Source organism: Pteropus medius, unplaced genomic scaffold (genome assembly GCF_902729225.1).
Source record: "Pteropus medius unplaced genomic scaffold, Ma_sr-lr_union100, whole genome shotgun sequence".
Taxonomy (NCBI): domain Eukaryota; kingdom Metazoa; phylum Chordata; class Mammalia; order Chiroptera; family Pteropodidae; genus Pteropus; species Pteropus medius.
In genome coordinates this window covers 12,964,870-12,990,661 of record NW_024342471.1, presented here as the reverse complement: position 1 = coordinate 12,990,661, position 25,792 = coordinate 12,964,870, and the positions used below count along the sequence as shown (strand labels likewise).

Here is a 25,792-nt window from a genome sequence, read left to right as displayed (position 1 = left end):
CTTCTGAACTTCACATTTCCATGAAATTGATATCCACTATTTAAGGTAGACTAACGTTAGAGATAAATACATAGCAGTCTGAGATTTGACATTAAGCTCAAAACTTTATTTTACCATCAAGTAGAAACTTTCTCGAATAGAGATCCTGGATTTTTGAAATGATGAAACCTTTGGGATAGCTGCTCCTCATTTTGTCTTTCCACAAAACTATAATTCAGGAATCTAAGTTTAGAAACACTCTACCTTCCTTTATGTTCCACCCCTCAGCCTGTTCTCTTTCTGGAAGAAAGTAACTCTTAGAATTAGTCTGTTTCACTACAAAACTGGCTTTCTAGCCTTTTGGCAATCAAGGCATGGGCACCTGTAAGAGTACATACAGCCTTCCAGTTTCCAGCTTTGCTGTTTATTAACACACAAAACAGAGATCAGGGAAAAGAGACAACAAATGACAAGGCAATGTGACAGTACCTAGGGTACCCTAGATAAGTGAAAAAAAAGAAAGTCAAGATACTTCCTCTGCCAGCTAACCAGAGAGAAATCCATTCAGGAAATTTAAAGTTCCTCCAAGAGTAGTACTAACCCCTCTGTAGACCAGAATGAGATGAAACTATCAATTTGACTTTCCAAAGAAAACTCACTCTCCCAACCGTTTAGATGTAAAAGAGCAGGTTTTAACTTTTTATCCTTAGTGAGCTCAGATGATTCAGGGTTAAGAACATCTTGTGGTACAAGCTATTCCACAGGCAACTCTTACGGAGCCCTTTGAACCTCTGAACACAATGCTAACATCATACCTACTTGTCAGGTGCTGTTCCTTGTCTCTGCCTCCGGACACAGAGAGTGAAAGACTGGGAGTCCTCTCCTTCATCCATAACCCCACACAGGCAGGAGTGCTGGCAAAGAGCAAGCCCCAGAGCCAGTCTTTCCTAGGAATCTACCTAAAGTAAGTAGCAAATGCACCTCAGGGACAAAATCCTGTGATACAGATGCATGTCTAAGGCTGTGCCATAGAAATGAGAAACAGGATTTGGCCAGTGGTAGAAAATGAAGCCAATCTGGGATCAGTTAGGCTGGCTCATCATCATTCAGGATTTGCTAACATGTACCTTTTTCCAAAATGCTTAAAACTGGTTTGACTTTTATGGTGGCTTAAAGAGTAGCACCTTTTCCAACGACAGAGAATGATGGAAATTCTGATCAGTGCTGAAGAGTTCATGTGTTGACTGCCTGTTTTAAGAGATGTTACTCTGTGTTTATGCTGATTCTAATTTTCCATACATATTCCATACACATGTCAAAGTCAAAAAAAGGGCTTTCTATATAACTGAAGGCTACAATACTGCTAAGTACAGAGACTACAGAACAGATGATTGAGGTATTAAAGAAACTCAGTGAGGCTAGGCTAAATAAGAAAAACTGGAAGAAACGCTAAAACTGATTATAATAAGGAACAAAAAGATCTGAAGAACAAATACATTTTAAGAATGAGTTTAGTCTGGGACACACTGAAGGCCCAAATACAGACAGTAGCTAGCATTCTAGAACCTCTGGAATGGTAGCACTTTTGGGTGAAATATGAATTTTATCATCAGGAACTCTGAGGAAACACTCAAGTATTGGTTATGCACAGACGCTGACTCCTTGAGGCCCAGGAGTCTGTCCGGGGATAAGATCTACCACACCAGCAGAATCTGGACAAGCAGAAGTCAATGGCAAGGAGAAGAAACTGAAAGATTCAAAGCCACCTCTAGTTGACTAAATTCAGAAAAATTTCCCCTAATCTGAGAACCGGTTGCTTACTTCCAGTGTTTTTTTCCTAAGATCCTACATTCTCTCAATTCTAATTCAAGGATTTGGAACTGAAGGGAAAGCAGAAACCAAAAGCATCCTTATTCACAGATACTTCTCACACTGGCTGTATAGACTAGTGCTGCCAACATGGCTGGAAAAGCACTTTCCTTACTATTTCACAGCAATGCTTTTCTGTCTTCCCTGGCTTTCCACAAATTTGTCACTCTAGCCTGAATGCCAGGTTTAAAACTGGCAAGAGATGCACACAGTGAAAAACTAGGAGGAATCATGTTTTTCACATCTGATAGTCCTTTATTTTCTAAAACCACCCCTCCCCCAATTGCTTTTAATAATGTTATTTACAGAATAGGTCTAGTGTTAAAAGATAATTTATGGCTAAGAATGCAACCTCTCAAGAAAAATATCTGGTGAAAACATATAAGCCCAGTGATTCCTTAGAATCTAGTTAGAGTATTTCTTTTGTTTCTTTTGAGAGAATTTATACGTATTTTTGAAAGGACCTAGAGTGCTAAAGATAAATGCTAGCAGAAAGAAGGAAGCAGTGCCAGAGATAAATAGAAAAAATATTTTTATTTGACTTGTATAAAATCTTCCTGTGATGTTACAGGCCAAACAGGAGATAGTCGAAGATGGTGTTTTCATTTAATGAGATTAATATCTGTAGTGCCAAAAACTTTATGTATTTGGAGCCTGAAGAGAAAGAAGCAGTGCCTGAAATGATCTGGAATTTTAAAACCTTAGCTATACAATGAATCTTCCTTAAGGAGGGAGATTTTTTAAAATTTTGTACTAGAAGAAATAATATAGTGGGAGAAAAACATACTTGGATTCAGAATCCCCGGTTTCTCACCCTCACTCTGCCACCACACTGCCTTGTGACTCTGAGCCGTCACTTCAGACTCCTGTCCACACACTGAAGAGATAAGATGGAATGTTCTTTAATACCCCCTTCTCCCTTATTTTGTGTCCTGAGTGAGAACAATAAAGGACAACACACAGGAATAGGATGGGATCCCCTGAGGGGTGGGTCTACATTCCATTCTCTCTCAGCAGAAAGGCTGGTTTCCCACCCTCTGACACTCCAAGTATGCAGTACGTGTTACTATGCAGGAGAAAGATGCCTACTGGATTTGGGTCCTAAGGGTAGCCTAATGAGAAGTGACTGATGTAGAGAAATAAGGAACATAGAAACACATTACTGTTACGAAGTGCTGGAATAAAGTGCAGCATTTTCTAACGGAAATGCTAAATCTTAATTATTCTGAACTTCAGAGGTGATTAATAATCCTCAAGATTTCCTTAATCTGCTAAAGAATAAAAATGAATAAATCCAAAACTACTAGAAAGATCAGAAGTTACTTAAAAAAGGAACACAGTGTACGAGATTTTACTGGACTATAACCAATACACTTCCTTTGTTGCAGAGAGGTAGTGTGTCAATAGAGGCCAAACAGGAAGTATTTAAAAGTCTGCTGTACACGGCCATGCCACCCTAAACAAGCCCGATCCCGTCTGATCTCGGAAGCTAGGCAGGGTCGGGCCTGGAGACCACCTAGGAAGACCAGGTGCTATAGGCATAAAAAATTTTTAAAAAATAAATAAAAATTTAAAAAATAAGGGATTGTAAGCTGACAAGGTCCTTGCTATCTGTGTTGTCAACCAAGGGTTGCTCCTTAAAAAGTCTGCTTATAACACATCACCTGCTTAAATTGTCTTAAACTTACATGTGAATTAGAGATCCAAGGCTAGATTTAGTCATATGTAAACAGAAATTCAGGCCAGGTTTTTCCAGTGCCTCTTGGCAAAGAGGCTATCATTTTCTCAAGTATTCTGATTAGAAATAAAGAAAATATTAAAAGGCACAAAATTGTATAGAAGAAATTCCTGAATTTACCTATGCTATAACCTTGGGAAAGTATGCTTTGATAGATGTACAAAATATCATCTCCCACATTTGTAACCGTTCACAGTTAAAGAGCTTTTATGCTTATTGACTCCCATGGGTCCCCTCTGAAGCATATATTAATATGAAGAAACCCAAAAAAAGATGAGAAAGCTGAATTAAAACAGGTTATTTAACCTAGCCAAGATCACATGAATGCTAGGACAAGATCTTCTCCTAGATAGGTGATTAAGCTATTGTGGACTTCTCAAGAAAAATTGACACTAAAATCATATCCTTTATTTTTAAAAAGGAGATTCTGGTAAAACAGGACAGGGCCAAACTTACATCCCAAAGCCTTTTATGCCACTTTTACCTAATCATTTCTCCCACAATTGTAAATTACAGCTGGTGAAGTAAATGTTCCAGAGAAGAAGGGATCGATTTTTAAAAGCTTATGTTTTTAATATTAACCTCTATCTTTTTTAAGTCTTTTTGGACAGCTTTCTGGTAACATAAAAATTAGCATTTCTTTGATCTATAAGCATTTTCCTCAGATGATGAAGTTCTTCATGGTCAAAAATAAGCTCATTTTTCTGGCACTCCACATTAACCAGTAAAGCATAAATACGGCAGGCAGGATAAAAATACTTGTTTGACATGATCCAGCAATTCTTCTCCGAAGTACATACTCAAAAGAATTGAGAGCAGAGACTCAAACATATTCGTACACCCATGTTCATAGTAGCATTATTCACAATAGCCAAAAGGTGAAAAAAAATCCAAATGTCCACCAACAGATGAATGGTATAGATGTAAAACAGAGTATTATTCAGCCAGAAAAAAGGAATATAAATCCTTTTGCATGTTCACAGTATTCACTGGATGAACCTTGGAAATATTATGCTAAGAGAAATAAGGCAGACACGAAAAAGACAAATCTTTTATGATTCTACTTATATGAGGTACCTAGAATAGGCAAATTCATAGAGGTAGAAAGTAGAACACAGAAGTTGCCAAGGATGGGAGTAAGAGAGAATGGGAGGTATTGTTTAATGGGTTCGGAGATTATGTGGGATGATGAAAAAGTTTTGCAGATGGATATGGGTGATGGTTGTATAATACTGTGAATGTACTTAATACCACTTCAAAACAGCAAACTTTGTGTATATTTCACCACAAACACAAAAAACTTGTTTGAAAAATAGGATGGCCAATGGGAACTATCCTGTAAAATACGATGACTGTGTGAAAAGAAGAGAGAAGATGATAAATGGTGTATATCATCCACTCACTGATTCAATAAATATATACTAAGTGCCACCTATCTGCCAGGTATTATACTAAGCCCTGAAGATGTAAAACGAATACAACAGACTCCAACTCTGCTCCTAGGGAACTTAAGAGTCTAGTGGGGCATATGGAAAAGTAAAGGGACAATTACAACACCAACACAATGTGGTAATTATTATGATAGGGGTATATTCAAAGTGCCAGAGGGCAAACAGAAGTGACACTTAACATGAGGTGGTGAACAGAAAGGATACCTGGAAGAAGTCACGTCTAAGCCTCAACTAAAAGAAGGATACTAAGAAGGCAATAGAGTATTCCAGAACCAGTAACAGCATGTGTTAAAGCCTAGGTAGAGGTTATTAGAAAACATGCTGCATTTAAGAAAATAAAAAGAAGTTCAGCAAGACTGGATATAGATTGTGAGAGAAGGGTAAATGGCAAGAGAAGCAGCAGGGGAAGAGAGCCAAAGACTGTTAGAAAATCACTATGCACACTGGAAGAGATGAAAAAGGTGGCCAGGAAGGCGGAAAAGAATGGAGGTATGAAAGCCAAGGCAAATTGGTTTTAAGGAGGGTTGGCACCAGAATACGGTGTATCTTGGCAAATGTTCCATGTGTTTCTGCTGTTGAGTGTAATATTGTGTCAATTAAATCGAGGTGGTTGATGACGTTCAAGTAGTCTACATCCTTAATGATTTTCACTCTGCTTATACTATACTGTCAACTGAGGAAAGGGTAGTAAAATCTGACTATAATTATGAATTTTCTATTTCTCTTTGCAGTTCTATCAGTTTTTACTTCATGTATTTTGAGGCTCTGATATTAGTGCATAAACACTTATAACTGTTATATGTCCTCCTGATTATTTAGTCCCTTTTATCATTATGAAATGAACTTCTTTATTCTTGGCAATATTCTCTGCTTTCAAATCTACTTTGGTAGATACTAATAAGAGCTAGACAAATATAAACTAGAGAAGATGCATTTGAACTGAGACTGGTTCAACTACTGAGATTAAATTCACTACAGTAATAAAAACAGAACTAGGTGATCAAGTAGTAGGAAATGAATGAGAGATGGAGAAAAAAGACCACAGGAGTGGCAGCTGATTCATTAAGAAACATTCCCACTAGAGAAAACTAATCTGGTTATTTTAATGATTTGGAAAGACTTATTCAAAAGGATTCATTAAAAAAAAATTTTAAATCTCATGATTCATAAAAAGAACAGACTTAGAAAGCAGTTCTCACTTTAACTTCTCTGCAGACAATAAGCCAAGCTAATAAAGTATTGCTGACCCTTGAACAAAGTGGGAGTTAGAGGGGACCAACCCCTAACCCCACACGCAGTCAAAAATTCACGTATTATAACTTTTGAACTCACAAAAACTTAACTACTCATAGCCTACTGTTGACTGGAAGCCTTACTGATAACACAGAGAGTCAATTAACACATACTGTATTCTTACAATAAAGCTATAGAAGAAAATATTAAGAAAATCATAAAGAAAACACATTCACAGTATTTATTGAAAAAAATCTGTGTATACATGTACCCGTGCAGTTCAAACCCAAGTTGTTCAAGGGTCAACTGCAGTTCTAAGAAACTCGAGGCTGGAGGCACTTGTTCCAATAAATGATTGATCTTTATATTCCTTTCTAACAAAATTTAGGCCGCTATGGAATACCATATGGCTTTCTCACCAACTGCCTTTAAAACGGAAGTGTAAGTCCTCATTTTCAACAAGTCATACTATATCCAAAGATACCCTACGCATCTTTGGGCTTAACCACTTGCCTCCTACACCCAAAAATGGAAGCAAAACAAACAAGAAAACATCTTTCTGAGGCTTGGATTCCAGAGGGCAGCACTACTGAGTTTCATTTACATTGGTGGTGACTGGTTTCTGCGAGAGCTGAACTCCTCTGGTAATCTGAAGAAAGCTAGGAATGCTCTCTCCAGGAAAATTGCATATACCCCATCTTTTGCATATGATTGCGGGGACTCACTGACCATGGAAATCCAAGTTAAGAATTTTTAATTTATATGCTTTAAAAGTACAAAAAGAAAAAAAAACGTCATGTCTCCAATCCAGTCACCTTTTATCAAGGCAAGCTCTCTGGATAATTGATTAAATGCTATCATATGTTATAATGAATCCATAGCTATTTACATAAAATTATATTTTTAATGAGGTATATATTGAAAAAAAATTTACCATACTTGCTTTATACACCCTGATCTGAACCATGGCATCCCCAGTAAGGCCTGAATTATCAAGGTCATCCTCTTAGCGACTCTGGAATCAAGTACAGTCTCTGCTTACTTTGCTATCCATACTATTTACCTGTAGCTCAAGTTAAGATCTACTCCAGGTGAGCCAAGCCACAGCCAACCCCCTCTTAAATGGAGGACTTGCTGGTTCAATCCTTACCTGTTGCTATGTTTGGACTTTTCTCGGTCCTTTTCCTTGTCCTTCTTGTGCTCTTTGTGCCTGTGTTCCCGATCTTTGTGTTTATCTTTGTGTTTATGAGAATCTGCAACCATAAAAGATGAGTCAGTTAAGAGGAGTCAGACGCTATCTCCTGCCTGCCTACCTTGATGAGCTGGTCAAGAAGCACAATGACAGGATTCAAATGGCATGATAGCCATAACAGCACATTCCATTGGAAGGAAAGATTTCCCAAAGCAGCCCAGACAAGGTATCCCATTACCCTGCCTCTAAAACCAAGACATGTGTTACAAACATGCAGTGGGGGAGGGAAGTCAATTCTACTGTAAAAGCAACAGTTTGGCATTCTCCTCGATCTGGTACTATTAAAATTAAGCTATAAATGATACAAAGTCATAAATCTTGAACAGTGACTCTCAAGATTACATGGTTATCTATGTAACTTCTGGAAAATATAAACTTCAAGAGATAGGTTCTTAAAGTAACTTTAATGAAGTATAATTAACATACAGTAAAAAAAAAAACACATTTCAAAGATAGTGTGATAAGTGTAACAAATATATGCACAAGTATAATCCCCACCATAACTCCATGACCCCAGAAAGCATCCCTTGTGCCCATTCCCAGACAACTCCCATCTTCTACCTCCCAGCCTGAAGCAACCACGGATCTGCCAGCACTATCAAATAGATTTGCCTATATTTCTAGAGAGTTTCATTTGAAAGAAATCATAAAATTTACTCTTTTGCGTCTGACTTCTTTCATTCACCATAATATTTCTGACATTCATTTATGATGCTGGATGTATTAATAGTTGATTAGATTTTATTGCTGAGTAGTTATTCCATTGATGGATACCTTACAATTTATCTAGTCAACTAGCTGAAGACAAGTGAATTGTTTTCAGGCATTAGTTATAAATTAAAAAAAAAAAAAAAAGTCTTTGTGTAGACCTGTTTCCATTTCTCTTGGGTACATCTCAGTAGCAAAATTACTGAGTCAAATGTTTAACTTTACAGGAAACTGCCAAACTATTCCAAAGTGGTTCTACCATTATACATTCCCACCAACAATGAATTAGAGTTCCAAACGCTACAAATTCTCCCCAACACCTAGTATTATCAGTCTTTAAATTTAACCATTCTATAGCAGATGTGTTGTAGAATCTCACTATGGTTTTAATTCAAGTTTCCTAATTAAATTATGAGCATCTTTTCATGTGTTTATTGGCCACTTACATATCCTTCTTTGGTGAAGTACCTCTTCAAATCTTTCCATTTTAAAAATATTTGTTTATTTTCTTATTACTGAGTTTTAAGAGTTCTTTATATATTTTAAATTATAATTTTTTTTGTTATATATTGTGAATACTTTTTTTCCGTAGGAGTGTTACAGTGGTAAGGGACAGGGTACATTTTTTAATCTATAAAGATGTACGGTTGTTCTATCACCATTATTTTGAATACTGCCTTACCCCATTGAGCTGCCTTGACCTCTTTACTAAAAATGAAGTGACCATGTAATCATAGATCCATTTCTGAACTCTATCCTATCCTTACACAAACAGACACTATCTTGACTACTATAGCTTTATAGTAAGGTTTTCTTTTTCATAGTAGGTTTTGAAATTAGATAATAAGTACTTTAGTATTATTTTTCAAAAAGTTTTGGCTATTCTATGTCTCCTGCATTTCCATATAACTTTTAGATCCAATCGGTCAATTTCTTTTAGAAAAGAAAAGGCTAGCTAGATGTTTGTGGTCATAGGAGCATCTGGAGACATTCTTGTATCTTTTGATCCCTGAACATGGTTATCCATCACGATTTAAACTAGTGACTCTCAAAATCTAATGTATATCAAAATTAATCCAAGAGGCTATTAAAAATGCAGTTTACTAAAGTCAAGTCACCCCAAAGCTGAATATGAATCAACTGGAAGTTTATGTATGGAACACATGTGTTTTAAAATACGCCCAACAGACTGATACTCCTTTCAAGAGGTTTGCCCTAATTTCTTCTCCTGGAATGTATGCACTCAGTGACACTCTCCCAAAAAATAAGACAAAGTGGAAATGTCAGTATGTAACTTCTGACACTAGGTCATAATAAGCACTGGATCTTTCTCCTTGCTCTGAGGGAAGCCAGCTGCCACTGTTAGGACACTTAAGCAGCCCTATGGAGAAGACCATGTGGAGGAACTGAAACTTCCTGACAACAGCCGTGTGAGTCAACCATCTTGGAAGTAGGTCCTCAAGTCTCAGGTAAGTAGCCTTCAGATGACTACAATCTCGCGACAGACTCTGAGCCAAAACCACCCAGCTAAGCTGCTCCTGAAATCCTGGCTCACAGAAACTAGTGAGAAAACAAATGTTTGTTGTTTTAAGCTGCTAAATTTTGAGGTCACACGTTTCCTAGGAATAGATAACTAATAGTAATGTACAGGGAATGTGTGTGTTTATCCCATTCCTGGCTCACAGCAAAAGAAGCCACATTTGGCATAATCCTTTAAGTCTATATTCTGTGCCGGGTCCAATGGAAACAGAAATTTGCATGACCACACCCCTAGCTATAGGAATTTCTCATCTCAGAGATGGGAAAAATAAAATCATATGGTTTCAGAAGTAGAACTTGAACCTAATCTTCCATGCAGTATACAAAACACTCCAACTTCTAAAAAGTCTCATATCTAAAACTTCAAAATGCTGAGTCAATCCTATATACTAAGCTAGTAGCCCCTGATTACTTGACAGTAATAAATACTCCCAATTACTTCTGTTTCATTAAAATCATAATAATGGCAAAGCATGCCACCAGCAGTACAACCTGGAATGAAGTCTGTGTTGTCTGATTTCTTTTATAGGCCAGATTTAACAAACAAGACACAGAACATTAAGATCTGCCATTATGACCCAAGGCTATGGAAGGGATGTAATTTTTTAAAAATTACTCTTGTGTATAATTCAACAAACACACAAACAAACATGTATGAAAAAGACTAGAAGGCAGAGACCAAAATGTTAAACAAAAGTAGTTGTCTTTGTGTGTGGGGGTAAATTTATGACCAACTTGATTTTTTGTGTATATATTTCGCCTTGTTTTCCAATTTTTTCCTATGTAAATCACTTTTATAATTAAAAGGTTATTTAAAAAAAATTATCACTATAACAATTTATTTTGACAAGTACTGATGTAAACAAAGAAAAAGTAGTTTAATTCACTAAACTTAAAGACGCACTAAATTTAAAGAGCAAAGAAACTACGTAAAAGATAAATTGTAAGTAATTCCAGGTAGGTTTCAGATAATCAGCCTGCCAATAGTCTTTTAAAACACACAACCCTTTAAAGTTTATTTAAATGCCAGGTCCCCAAAGTCTTTTAAAGCAATAGCTAATCTAAAAATGTAAAGCCAAAACGTCTGATAAGAAACTTAAGGATGTACCTAAATAATCCACCGATACAAATAAGACCTAAGTCAAAGATCTAAACTCCAAGTGTCCCTACTTTAAAAAGAAATTATTATATGTCTACTATACGCTCAAATTGTGTTATGTGTGCTGTGACAGGTACCAAAAAGTATATGACAACTTCAAATACCAGACTGGCTACAGTATAGGCCCACGTGGCAGGCTAGGTCTTCTGAGGAGAAATGAGAGAGGAGGCAAAACAGAATGGGGTGCCTCCTGAACACCAAAAGTATGTATAAACAAACTAAATTATCAACTGATAGGGATACTGTAGAGATGATCTGCACTAGGTAAATTGATAGAGAAAATAATGGCTTAGAACGTATATACGGTTAATGATGTCTACTTTAAAATACCCTCGGAGAAAAAGAAGTCAGGAGTGGGGGAGAGATATAGGGATAGATAAAACAAGACTGGCAAAAGTTGAGTTACTGAAATGGGTGAACAGCTTACGCAGGAGTTCATTATGCTACTCTCTCTACTGTTATATATGCTTGAAACTTGTCATAGTAAAAAGTTAAAAGCAAACACTGTCTTTAGGCTTCTTCCCTTCCAATCCCTTATTTTTTTCTTATTATATAAGGGTACGGCAAGGAGAAGACTAGAGAGGATTTGTGTTAAGGAGCAGTAAGAGATAAAGCATGATAGATAAAATTAACCCAAGAGCCAGGATGTCCTACTCTTAGGATAACAGGGAGCCACTTTAAGCAGAAAAAGAACAAAATAAAAGTCATACTTAAGGAAGATTAACTGAAGGGCAGTGTGGGTAGAAAGGTAAAAGCAGAATAACTAGCTAGTGGTTTTTGAAGCAGTCTAGAAAAAAGTGATAACAACGGGGCTGAGAAGGAAGGAAAAAACGTAAAAAGCAAGTTGAGGAAAATGGAAGTAAAACTTAGTTCCAGGAACTCACTGGCTCTGTGTAATAAATGCAGAGGGAACAGTCAAAGAGATTCAAAGGCTTTGGGCCCCTGTGACTAGAAGATCGAAGTGGCTTTGAAGACACACGAAAGCTGTGCAGAACAAAGGTGGGGAGAAGGAAAAAGACTGGAGAAATGATGAAACTAATTGAAGTCATATTGTATTTAAGGTTACAGTAGGGCATCTGACTAAAAGAGAAGCATACTGGATCTACATCCTTCATAGTGAAAATGTTTGTAGACAGTTTACTTAATGGCCTTGAAGATGACTTTTAGTACATAGTACATACCCTTGCCTCTTAACTGGAATTCATCCAAGAATAGATACTGTTAAAAATGTTTTGGAGAAAGGATCTTGCCACTTAAAGTATCTGTTAAATGCAAAAAGAACTGTGTTGAAATTGATAGATTAGAAATGAAAGATGCAAACCACTGCAAATTAAATCACCAGAAAACCTAATTCAGTGTGAATTAAGGCCACCTAATAACCTCCTGATAACAATTATTTCAATTCTTAGCATTCAAAAATTCAAGATGAAGACATAAGAATACCCCTGAAATAAGGCAGTCCTGAGAAGAAGGCGTCTAACAACTAATTCCTTTCACTCTACCTTGGGCTATTCCATAGGCTAGATAAGTAAATGAATAGAGAGAATAGGAATCAACATCTTTTGTTATTATTATCTAATGTGTTCTCTGAAGTTAACAAAGATTTTAAAGTAAAGGGATTTCCAAATGACAAAGAAGGAAAGTATGTGTCTTCCGCAGCAGGAATAGCTGCTGGCATTACACAGGACTTGATGGTTCATATGCAAAAGAAAAGGAAACCTTTTACTACTGGATTCAGAATTATATTCTGAGGTCTAATTCGATTTACAACTATTTGCAATATATTCTTAAATACAAAGCACCCTGCTAAAGACTCATCAGATATGGACTCTTGCCCTCAAGGAGTTTACAATCCAATAAGGTCATAATTAAGATATAAACCCAAACAGCCAGGGAGAGCAAACATGCAAGGAGAAGAAAGGGTACTAATATAGGTACCAGAACCCTGCCAGAGTACTTACAAACATTGTCTCATTCGATTCTCTTACCACTCTCACAAGGATATATTATCCCCATTTCACAAAAGATAATAGCTATCCCTTACTTAAAGTGTACTCTGTGAAAGGTAGTATGCTTTATGTACCATCTCCAGTTTTCACAACTCTCTTGATGGTACCAATTTTATCAACTCTAAGACACATTTTTGCTTCTTAAGATCTCTTGAAAAGATGCATGTAGTTCATATAATCCCTATGGAGGGGGAATTTGACAATGTCCAACAAAACTAATTTACACACTCTCTTCTGACCCAGCAATCAGGATCTAGGATTTTAGCTTGAGATACACTTCCAAGGCAGAAAATTTATGCGGTCCATGTACATGTGAAGGCAGAGAAAATTAAGTCAGCAGAGAAGAAACCTTTTTTAATTTTGGACTTGCTGGAATGGATTAAAATTCCTTTCCTACCCCTAAAATCTCAAATGCCAAATGACAGACATTAAAGTAACTTTTTATTGCATCATGATGCTCCTATATTTAGAAACTTTGAAAACTTTTATAGAGGTAATAGACAATTTCCCAGTCTATACATGAAACATGTGGGTGATATTACCTCCATTTCTTACATGATCGCAGAATTTTCTACTTTTCTGCTTTGCTACTTTTCAGTAAGGGTTGTAAAGCAATAAGATTACTTAATTTATGGACATTTGGGGAAAAAAAGTCTTAAGAGTAAAAATACTGAACTTGGGTTAATTGCCCCCTTTGTTTCCAAGTGAAAAGTAATATAATGAGGGGAAACAGTCTGATTCCACCAGAGAAAAAAGAAAATAAGGGAGCCTGGATCCAAGAGGGCAGTGAGGAGTCAACTTAGGTTTCCTGGAGGGAGGAAGTGTTTGATCTAAGTCTTACTAAAGGTTAATAGGGAGTTAGCAAAGAAAAGGAAGGAAAAAGGCATTCTTGGCACATGAGCCATGAAAATCAATGATCTATTATTATTATTGCTGAAAAATTCATCTTCTCATGATCAAGAAAAATTAAGTGAGATATACTTCATATCAACTAGGAAATGCTAGAGTTGATTCTTGTCATATTAAAAATAAAATCCCAGTTATATTTAATTTGCCTCTCTAAAGCTATGTATTCCAAAAGCAGTTTCTTAAAAAAAGATATAAACTCCTACTCCTTGTAGCTTAAGCGTCCTAATCCTCTGTTTAGATAGAAGGGAAACAAAACACCTAAGAATAAGAAACTTCGGTATCAAAATAAGTCCAGCAAAATTTGATCCAACTGTTTTAAAGTCCCTGAAAGCTGGCATAATTCCAGGATGACAATGAAGCTGCAGGTTTGGAAACCAGATACAGAGTCATTCCCAAGTAGCCAAATCGGTATCAAACCAAGCATAAGATGAAGAGTTCACCCCCCACAGGGGAACCAGACACACAAATTAAAGGAAGTCAAGTCCATGAAACACTTTGTTAAATATGTTCAAGAATGATGCCCAGCACAAAAGCATGGTTAGACCCTAATGCCAATTACAAAGTAGCATAATGCTGGAAGGGACCTCTGAAGGAAGCAGACTGGTTCGAGAGAGTGAAAAAGATCTGATTCAAATCCTTGCTCTACCACTTACCGTATGATATTGGGGAAAAGTCACTTAACTACTGGGTCTATAAGAAGTCAGCATAGGTCAGTGATTAAAAGCTTCAAATCTCTGTTCTTCATCGACTTGATACCTGTGACCTCTCTTATAGATGAAGAAACGGGGGCTCAGAAAATTTAAGTGACCTTGAAACTTTAGTTCAAAAGTCAATCAAATTCTTTGGCTGACTTTATATGGTTGTAGTAGAATTCCTGAATAATCTCCGAAAAATGACAAACATGTTGACAACTGTCAATAAAATAGAATTATTACTGAACCCTCTTCATAATTAATTTACTGAAATGAGCCTACCCAATCATTCCAAATAACTTAGGGTTCAGGTTCTATACATGCATTTAAGGCAGCAACCATACCCATTCACCTTGCCCAACTAGCCAAGGACAGATGAAAGGGTGTCTGATTTTCTTTCCTGTACACAGACCCAGGAAGCACTGTGAAGAAAGAAGCAAAACTCTGGCCTGCTCTAACGACCCCATATACAGAAGCTTAAAAATCCTCCAGGTTTTAAGGCATACACTGATAACAACAGTCAACCCACCCCCCATGCAGAAAAACATTTTAGCTGCAATCAGTAGGTGGCTAACAACATTGCCAAATCTCTCCCACCCAAGGTCTTTAATGCAATCACAATTCAACCCAAGCATAAACATTTACACTTTGGTAAGAGAGAATAGGCTAAGGAATGGCAAAGATTATTGAGCACTTTATCAACTATTCTATAATCTTAAGGCATTTTGCCACTCCACCATTCTTCTTAACTATTAGGGTAATCAGATGGGAGCAAGAGTCCTTTGCTTCCTTATAAACAAAGGCAGAGAGACTTTTCTGGAATAAAGGAGGGGGCTCTTTGCCATGTTTTGAGCCAGAACTCTTCACACTGACTTCTGAAGACAGGTTTTGAGACTTAAAGCAGCTGTGTAACATGATGGGCTCTTCCTTCAAAGGCAGTCATCAAGTCGTGTGTGTGGAGGATGGGGAATAGAATTTTTCATCCAAAAGCTTCCTTCCCCAGAGAGGCACTCACAATACAACTTTGTTGAAGATAATCTCTGTTCATCTCTGACTCACAAATATACAACCAGTGCATTAGGAAAAGTGAACACTGGAACCATTCGGGTGAAAACACTGGGTGAAGAAATTAATTTTCTAATGAAGATATTTATCTCCTGCTCATTTATTAAATCACTTCTACTGGGATAAATGCTTGCATCTTCTCCTTCCTCCCTGACCTTCAAAAACGCATGGATACTACATCCCCAGGACCTGGAGTTTAAATGAAACCAAGATTGCTACTTAACACTCTACACCCAGTATGTTCTAATACTTTAAAAGAAGACTGTTTTCGTCTAGGACAGATAACCAGCTGGTCTCAGTGATAAAGACTGGCATCCGGGAGTGTGGTCAGTATCAGGGGTGTGCAAATCTCCCCAGGAACTTAATGCCAAACTAAAAGCAGTCAGGAAGCCTAAAAGCCTGTAAATGGAAGGGGGATGGGTTGAACAGTGCAGGAATTCTACCCTTCCCTCTCTTCCTGACAGCTGTCTAAATTCAGACTTACCAATGTTGGTCCAGTTTCAATCCAGGAAACCCAGTCTTGATCTATCTTAATGGTGGTTGATATGAATTTATAGCCCACAGAACAGCCCTTATCACTTATTTTACAGCAATTCTCAATGAGAACATTTCCAAAATTCTAGGGCACAGTTAATAGCCTTTCAAAGTAAGCAGGACAGAGGCTGTTCTGACAAAAGCTCCAAGAGCTGCAGAATTTAAAAGAACAACGTTGGGAGGATTCAGCTCTACAAATATCCTTATAAACTCAAGAATGACAGAAGGAACTAGTAACATTTCCAATGTTCAAAGTCCAAATTATCGTCTGTTCTTCCCAAATGCGTATTGTATGTAAACAAGACCTTTTGTCATGAACAGACTTGCTCATTACTGAAACTAATGGGGCTCACCCATTAGAGACCTGGTACTCTGAAGCTAACAAAACAACTCTCCAGCTGAGAAGATGGCATCTGGAAGTATAAATATTTCTTCCTCTCTTGTTAAGGAAGTTGGGGTACACAATATTCATTCATTCAAATATTTGCTGAGTGCCAACTCTGTGTCATTGTTTGAATTGTAGGATCACAGCAGGAAACAATACCAAGTCTCTGCCCTCATGAAGTGCCATAATAAGCATAATACCTGCCTCCCAATCCTCCCCCAACAGCAACAACTGTTCAGTAAGTAACTCTGAAAAGAGAGGGAAAAAGGAGTCTCCATAATCGCCCAAGTTTCCCTAGACATGGCCCATGAAGTTCCAGAATCAGACTTTAATGTTGCAGCTGGAAAAGACCTTTGTAAGAAGTTTTAGAGGCCAAGTCAAAGAAAGGGTCAACTTCATCAAAGGAAAGTTGCCAACTATTTTGCAAAGTGCTCAAGCCTTTCTCTTCAATATTCAATTCTTAGTAAAATGTCATCATCAGAAACTTAAAGTACGCTGCATTAAAAGCCTCAGAGTTCCTTAAAAACAATGCCCAGCATTTTCCATTTTGTTTTTATCAACTTCAAATTTCTAAAATCTGTCGTTTTCCAAAGTGTCTACATATTCAGAAGAAATGCCACAGACTGACTTTAAAACACTTCAGAGAACCTACCTTCGTTCTTAACATAAGCAACTGTGAGATCAGTGGCCAGATGTCCCTTTTCCAGGGCCTTGTCATGGAAAAGACACACATGAAACAGCCAAATGGTTTGCTTTAGGCCTCAGCCCAACACAAAAAAAGGTTAAATGGTCAGAGGATGTTTTCTCTTCCCGTCCACTCCACAGTTAAATTTCTTTGGCTCCTTTTATGCTTTTACAACACTACAGTTACCTTAATCTGTCTTTTCAGCTCCTTCCTGTCTAGGCACTCTACTTTAACTTATTTTACAACCTTCTCTCCCATCCTACTCCTTCCATTATTCTCCTTAAATTCAAGTTCGTCTTCCTTTCTTCCTTTGGTTCTCATTCCCAGGGACCAATTAATTATACTTAAAAAAAAAAAAATCATTTAAATGATTGGACCATCAATTGTCTTCCAAAAAAGTACATGTTACCTATTTAACTATAAGGTCTTCTGAGCTGGCATTTCTAAACAATTTGGGGCCAGAACAGGCTGCTCACTGTTATATAATTATGCCAACAAAAACTAATAGTAAGAAGACATCCTCAGAGCAACTCCAAGTCTTTTCTGTAATATAATCATGGGGTCCTAGGTAATTTATTTCTCTGCTGTTCTCAGTTTTCTGTTCTGTAAGATGACCTTATTGGCCCAGTCATGAGAATTCTATGATTTTTAAAAATTGTTTTAGTTCAAACGGATTAAGGTAAAAAAAAAAAAATTTGATGTTTCAGAGCAGTGGTTCTCAAACTTTCCTGTGTACGAGACCTAGGACTTCCCAGGTACGTGTATTTTATCACAAGCTCTCCAAGTGACTATAATCTACACTGTCCAGAATCATATTTTGAAAAACGCTGCTGCCTTGTTGTTTCTTAGTCCCTTGAGCAATAATTATTAATTATTATCAAATGTCAACCACCTGTAATCAGTAGTAATAAACACACTATTGACTTTATTTTCAGTTTCTATTTCAATTATGTCTCCCTGTTCCTTTAAAAGGCAGGTACAAGGTGCTGAGTCAGTCCCTGGGTTTGTTTGGTTTTTTTTTTTTTTAATTTACAGCTGAGAATATTGAGGCTCTACATGAGGAAGAGGTTTGTTTTCACATGCTATTCTCCCAGCCTCTATTTGAGGAAGAGCTACATAAGAGTTGACACAGCTACCCCAAGGGTAGTTCAGGCTCTTTAGAACATTAATTTTGTTTGTTGTTTGGCCATGAGTGGGCAGAGCCATGCTTAGAGAGAAACAGGTAACCTGAGTCATACTAGTGAAACTCAGTTGGGAAAATGAAATGACTAGAAAATAGGTAGATTAAGACTTAATGAAGCTGGAAGCTCACAGGAAGTTTCCAACACTGACTGGGCTTAGAGATTCCTTTTGGAGCTAGAGGCGACCAAGTAATATGTAGAGTTCTGTGAGCCTCCTGTGATCCATACAGCACCACTCAGGTAAACAACTGGCACTACTTACCAATCCAGGGATGGGTGAAAGTTTTCTGTAAAGTGACAGGTAGTAAATATTAGGCTTTGCGGTCCATTTGATTATATGTAAATGAATGAGTATGGCAGCAGTCCAATAAAGTTTTATTTATGGACACTGGAATTTGAATTTCATATAATTTTCCTGTGCCATGAAACAACAATCTCTTTTTAAAAACTGAAGCATAATTGACATAACATTATATTAGTTTCAGGTGTATTTAATAACACTTTTATATTTTTTCTTTCCATCCAGTAAAAAATATAAATACCATTCCTAGTTCGTGGGCCATACAAAAGGAGGTTTTGCACAACCATGCACGATACCCCATGCCTCCTCTAGACAGAAGTGCCTTTCTCACCTCAGGGTGAGTGAAGAACATCCTCCCTGCTTTACTGATGACTCCTCTCTGACTCCTAACCTTTCTCCTAACTGATATCCAGGCTAAGCCTGGCTCCCATCTCTCTCCTTCCCTTTGACAGCTCATGAGCGGCAATTTATCAACTTGACTTAAAAGTAGTTAAAATTCTATTCCTGCTCTGCAAACTAGACAAAGTAAGTCACACAAATGAGAACTCTAAAGGGGAGGTCAATGCTGAGCCTGCTGCTAATTCTGCTTCTTAAGCAGCAAGCTAGTTAAATTTGTTATTTATCCTCCTTGACGTGGAAACAACATCCTACTTGTTCACATACTGCTAACTACCTCTGATGAAATTTCTTCGTAAATAAGCAGACTTTAGAGATCCTTCTAAAATTACAGGATGAAGGGGTCTAGTTAATCCTTGGTTAACAAAAAGATCCTTTTTCTTGAGTACTCAGATAGAAGTTTTACTGATTTCTGGAATAACTGGCTCCACGAACAATCTGAACTGCTACAAAATAAGTTATCCAGGCAGGCGAGCTTTCCTTACTAGGGAAAAAGATTACACATTTAAATGTGGCAAAGCCTACTAGTCAATGATATTAGTCTGGCAAGAATCCACTGTAAATAAAGGCGAGTGCTCTATGAAACGAGAGCCTTTAGTCTGATACTACACAGGTAGTAGCTCCATTTCAGTCCAGAATTCCCAGAAGGCAAATGAGTCACCCAGGGTCCCTTTACCTAGTTTTGTAACACATTTAAGAACTCATGCTGTAGCATCGGACAGGCCTAGATTAACCTCCCAGCTCTGTGGATTACTTACAAAGTACACAGTCTTGAGCCTCACTTTCTCCAAAAGTAAACCTAAAAAACCTCTGAGCTTCAATTTCTTCAAAAGTAAAGTGGAGACAGTAAATGTTTAACTATCGGCTATTTATTTCATCCTTATTCCATTTCTTCTTCCCATCCCCAAAATAACTGGTCATTAATTTGAAACTAAAGCAGGAGGAACCTAGACCTGGCCCTGGTCTTAAGCAGTTTACTCAAGGTGTTCTCTGAGACTTCCTATGTCCACTATATGTCAGCGGTCCTCAAGGTGGCCAAGGCTACAATCCCATTTTGTTCCATCAGATTAATATTGTCTACCTAAACTGAGGGCTTAATTACCTATAGGTAAGATGCAGCCTACACCTGGGTGAGTTAACCTCTTGAGTGCTGTTTGCATGCCTGTACAATCTTAGATTCTCTATCATTTATTGTCAGACATTCACTTATTACTGAGTAAAATTTAACATATACAAATTTAACTTCTTGTTATAGCAACATGTTAAAAACTCGCAAATTCAAATGAAGTTGGGGGATAATACCAACCATTTTAAAAGATAATGTTCTATACAAGTTAATCTTTTTTGTCGACTACAAAATAAACATGACCTACTTCATAGGGTTACTGAGATAAAATGACAATTTATTCATTCCAAAGGACCTTAAGTGTTCATCATTGTGTAGCAATAAAGGGGTCAAAGTAAAATGGAGAACTGTCTGAACTTCCAATTACTTTGGTAAATACAACTGTGCCAGTCATAAGCCCTCGTAGCATGTCACCCAGGATAAGGCAATGTCTACATGTAGAGGAAGACTATTATTCAAATTTACAACACATTCATACCTGTTTTGGATTTTTAAGTTCCAAGAGCCCCAGCCACCCATATTCCAAGCAAAATCTAAACCTAAATCTCTTTGCTCCTATCTATATTGAGAGCTGTGCTGTCCAATATGGTAGCCACTAGCTACATGTAGCTATTTTAATCTAAAGTAAAACAAAATTTAAAAATTAAGTTCTTTGGCCACACTGGCCACATTTCAAGGGCTCAATAACTATCTCTCATAGCTAGCAACTTCCCTATAGGACACCCATATATAGAACATTCCCACCATAAGAGAAAGTTCTATTGTCAGTCAAAGTTCTATTTCAATCAGTGCTGACTGAAAAGCATCTGCATCTTGGATCCAAGTCAACACCTTCCTTTTAGTAAGCATGAGGCACCACGTACTGTGATTTGCTCTGGTCACAGCTGACAAAGCCAAGACTGAGACTTCCTTTGTCCTTAACTATTTGCCTAGCACTCTCCACTCCACCACCAACCCCGCTGGAGCCTAGTCAAGGCGAGGCACTATGCTGTGTAGTTCCTTAAGGCCAGCCAGAAGTTTGCCTAGCTAAACCGATCATCTCAAAGGCAGGCCACTGCTGCACAGAGCCCCTGGACAATCACAGCTTCAATGTGTGCTGCCCAGAGAGCATTTCAAGTAAGGTATTACTCCACTGAGGTGTAAGTCAAATCTAGACAGAGCAATTGTTTTAAGCTTCAGGAGTATGGCAAATGTATCCCATTTTACTAACTCATCTTTGTTCTCTAAATACAAGACAAATTTGGAATTTTTTACTCTTGCTTCCAAAATTAACCCTTAAGGATTAATCTTAAGGGTACAAAACCCTTAAGATGGGCATCTGCATTTCATATACTCTTCTGCAGTGAGTCATGTTTTCACAAGGACATCCCTGTACTGAAAATGCTTCTCCTTTCCCAGCAAGCGGAATTTTTCAAAGAGAAAAAGGTCTTGTCTAACCTGAAAATGTGCCTTCTTAGGCCAGCTCAATTAGAACAGGCCCATTCCTGCTGGCTTGTGCTCCTCTGCTTCTACTAAGTGAGCCCTTAATGCCTGGGAAGTAGTGAAAGTGATGACAAACCTCCTGCTTATGCTACGTAGGAATTCACAGCTCAGCCTAAGCTACCTTTGTTTCCAATGGGCATGAACCTCAAAATGCCCCTAGGTCCACAACTTGTATAGTATCAAGTCTGTTGATGTGTTGCTTCATACATCCTATTTTCACTAATTCTTTGTCTGGGTTATCACTATTGATTGTGCTTAAAATGCACAAAACATTCTATGGGTGACTGGCTGTAGAAAGAGTAAGCCTGAACACATAGATGTTCTTTAGAAGCCTTTCTGGTGCTAATTATGTAAATGGCTCCTTTTAATGTTCCAGAGGGCACTCTTCCCAATATGAATTAATTACTCAAACTTCTTAACTGTAAGTACAAGTATTGAAAAAGTACTGAGGCCCAGCAATGGTCCTTGTGGGAAAAAAAAGAAAAAAAAGAACACTGCTTAAGAGGTTGGATCACTATAAAAGTGGTTCTAGGCATCATATAAATGTCGAGACTAAAGAATCTGACCAGAAGTTTATTTTGATCAACTTATCGTATTCTTGTAAATTATTTGATTTTGGGGAAACAGGTACCATTAAGTGCTTTTACATGACTTTCAGGTAGTTATTATCCCTACTTTTACAGAAGAGAAAACTAAGATCTGAGCTGTGACTTGCTCAAGGCCACACAGCTAACAAGAGTTGAACTCAAGTTTATCTAACTCCAAAGTCTATATTTCACTAGTGAGCATGTGGACTTTGTTAACTGTCTTTCATTTCTCCTAAAAATGTGAGGCTCAATAAGAGAAAGTGAATTTCAAATCTTACTCTATTCCACTGGTTCCGAAACTTTAGTGTGCATCAGATCACCTGCTTGACTCATTAAAACGTAGATGACTGAGCCCCTACTTCCAGAGTTTAAACTAGCAGGTCTGGCCACAAGACTCAAGAATTTGCATTTCCAACAAGTTCTCAGACAATGCCATTGCTGCTGATCAGGTTACACTTAAGAACCACTGCTCTATTCAAATCCTCCCATTTCAATCACTGCCATAAGTAGCTAAAGATCCCTAACTTAATCTAAACATAGTGACCTCCGAAAATTAGATCCTCAGCATTAGATCCTGGGAATATCAGCATGAAAGCAACCTCTTGCTCTTGCCACTTAGTCACCCAATCCTAAAAGATGACATCAGGATCAAATGATGGCTTGTTAAACGTGCAAGTAGGACAAAGGATTAGGATTCTGATGAGACATACAGTAAAACAGCTGCAAAGGCAGTTAACTATCTCTGCTATTTAGATAAATGTTCATTGAAAGGTAGAATATACTTATTTAAATTAGAATAGGATAAATATCAAGCTTTTATAAAGGTATATCAGAAAACACTGATCTGATCCTTTTTTAAAACTCCTGTAAGCTTAATAGCTCAACCAATAAAGTACCTTAATCAAACGAAGCAAGAGACACATCAAATAAGACAGTAAAGTCCAGATAGATCAGTTTCTCCAAAAATGATTTATGGGTCCCCTGTATTGATCAGAATCAGTTGGGACTGTTAAAGATATATTTTAAATGCAGATTTCTCAGTACCCTCCACTTAACAGAATCAACTTGAAGGTACACAGGACTAGATATGTATTTTTACCAAACACTCCCAGGTGATTCTTATGCATGTTAGCTAGAAAACAATGAAAATTTAGTGTAAAGCTCTCAAAGTTTCTCACTTGATCTTCGACCAGGTGGTGGGCTAGGAGAGAGAGGGCTTCCCATTTCATAACAAACAGCTGGTGAAATCGTCTGTGTTGACTGTATAGGATGAGATAGTGATCTTGCTGTTTTTCTAGTAAGCAAGCAAACATGTAAATTTCTCTAGACTAGAATGAAAAACTGGAACAGGACAGCAAGGGCTCAGTGAAAGCCAGAGAAAAGTAGTTACCTCTGGCTTGGGGTAAAGTGGTGATTGCAGACAGACATCACTGCAAAGGGAACAGTTATCTATGACTATGCCTTCAATACTGGAGCAAGCTCCAAGATGCTTCTAACCCTCCTCAAGGAGTTTAAAACCCTCAGTGCCTTCCCAAAAAAATAGGTAATAAAATGGAGAAGTACCGGGTATACTTATCGAAACCATATGAACTTCTTCAGACTAAGAGGCATTCTAAGGTAAAAAGGAATACTTGAACAGAACAAAATATGATCGTAGAGTTGTGGAAGAAGAACGCACACTGAACTTTATTTCTGGGAATTAGGGTTGCTACAGAAGGCCTTTAAAAAGCTTAAGTTTCCTTCATGAGCAATAAAAAATAAAAAAACTTAAGTTTTCAATAAAAGTACTTAGCAAAATATCTCCACTTTGTACAATAACACCTACTGGCATGCATATTTACATGTGTAACCAGTATGCGATTCTGTTTGATATTCTCCTAGTCTTACTTATGCAAACACTTTTAGTATGTTTTCTCACTTATGGACACATTTCATCATACTGTATTATAACTTCAAACTATTCCCCTAAAAATTCTGAGCCTGACACAAACACTACCTGACATCTAAATTCTAGTGATTAGCTCCAGTCTTCAAGGAGTTCTACAGTATTCTCAGGACCATAAAAAGAAAAATCTGCTTCGTGTTTGCCTAACTAGAATCCACTTCCCTACACAGAGAAAACAAGCATATTTCTGCTAATAGACAACTTTACCAACATTCTGAGACTAGGGTGGTGCTAACATCTATAAAGGATTACAAAGTTCTGCTGAAGTACTTTTTATATCACACTGCATCCAAGGGAGGAAGAAGGTGATGTGATGTTTAAGAGGAAGAAAGTAATCACTATGGTCAAACTATCACTGAGCCCACCCCATCCACCCTGGACTTTTGTGCTGCTAAGGAAGCTAACTGGGAGACTTCTCAGTTCAGGTGTCTAGCCTTGGAGAGCTTTTCCTTTGGAGTGTAACAAGCTGGCAGTTACAAAGACTAGTCAATTTGTGTTCCTCCTCCCCCTTTTTGTTCCCCTTCCTAGTTAACCAGAACCATGAAAAATTAAGAAATAGATCCTAAGGTATGATCAATTCCTTCAATAGCTCTTATTTATTTTTGATGTTAAAGAGCAAGAACTACTGACATTACATATATTCCAGCGAAAATGCACTGGGGTTTTGAGAATAAGGCACAGTAAGTCTAACATTTAGTCTCAATCACTTTTCTAGTATTCAAATCCCTATCAGTAATATCACTAGGTACTATGACTCTTCCTGAGGAATTTAACAGCTTTAATGTACTGCCCACATCTAGACATTTACTTAATTAGGAAGACATAACAATAGTAATCTATTCAAACTATTTCATAAAATTAACTTCCTAGGGCTTTAAGTACTGAGTCTAATCTCTAAGATTTTAATTCTTCACTTTTATGAAGATGGTGATTTCATACTCTTTTATTACATTTCTAGTCACTCTGACAAATTTACCTGGTAGAGAAACCTAAAAACCGCTTTTCTAAAATTCATGCAATACAGGTAATCTGACACAAAAAGATAATGAGAAGTAAATTCACAGAACTTTATACTATTCTTCTATTATATGTGAAAAGGAATGACCCTATAGGTATCCTAAAAACAAGCAAACCAATCAATTTCTAGAACAGTTATGCATTTGGACATCTCGGAAATGTAAGGGCCTAGATTTCCAATCTTTTTAAGAAAAAAATAAAAAGACCTCCAAGGATTGAGAATAAATGGAGACATCACTGTCTTTCACTAATAGTGAGGCATTAACTGTCAGAAAGTACCTTCTATCCCCATTCACCCTGTATGATAGGAGCCTTTGTATTGAAGCCCAATGACAAACATGGAATCTCAACAGAAGTTGAGTGTACAGACCTACAACATACCAACTTCAGAGTGTTCATTCTGAGAACCATATGGGTTTGTTTTGTTCATCTGTGTCTAGTGTTACTGGTATTTACTTTCTGAATCTTTGAATTAATGAATGTGGCAACTAAATTTTTCATTTGCAATTAAACATGAAATTTTTAGCTTCCTAAGTAGATCTATAAATAT

The 25,792-nt window shown here is 37.3% G+C and overlaps 1 protein-coding gene across 1 annotated transcript in view; it reads right to left on the bottom strand.

Moving 5' to 3' along the window:
- TOP1 (DNA topoisomerase I) overlaps positions 1-25,792 on the bottom strand; it is a 78,529-nt gene that overhangs the window by 43,448 nt on the left and 9,289 nt on the right. Inside the window, exon 3 of the mRNA XM_039864346.1 lies at positions 7,421-7,523. Within this exon, the coding sequence (XP_039720280.1) occupies positions 7,421-7,523 (103 nt within the window). The remainder of the gene's footprint in view (positions 1-7,420; positions 7,524-25,792) is intronic.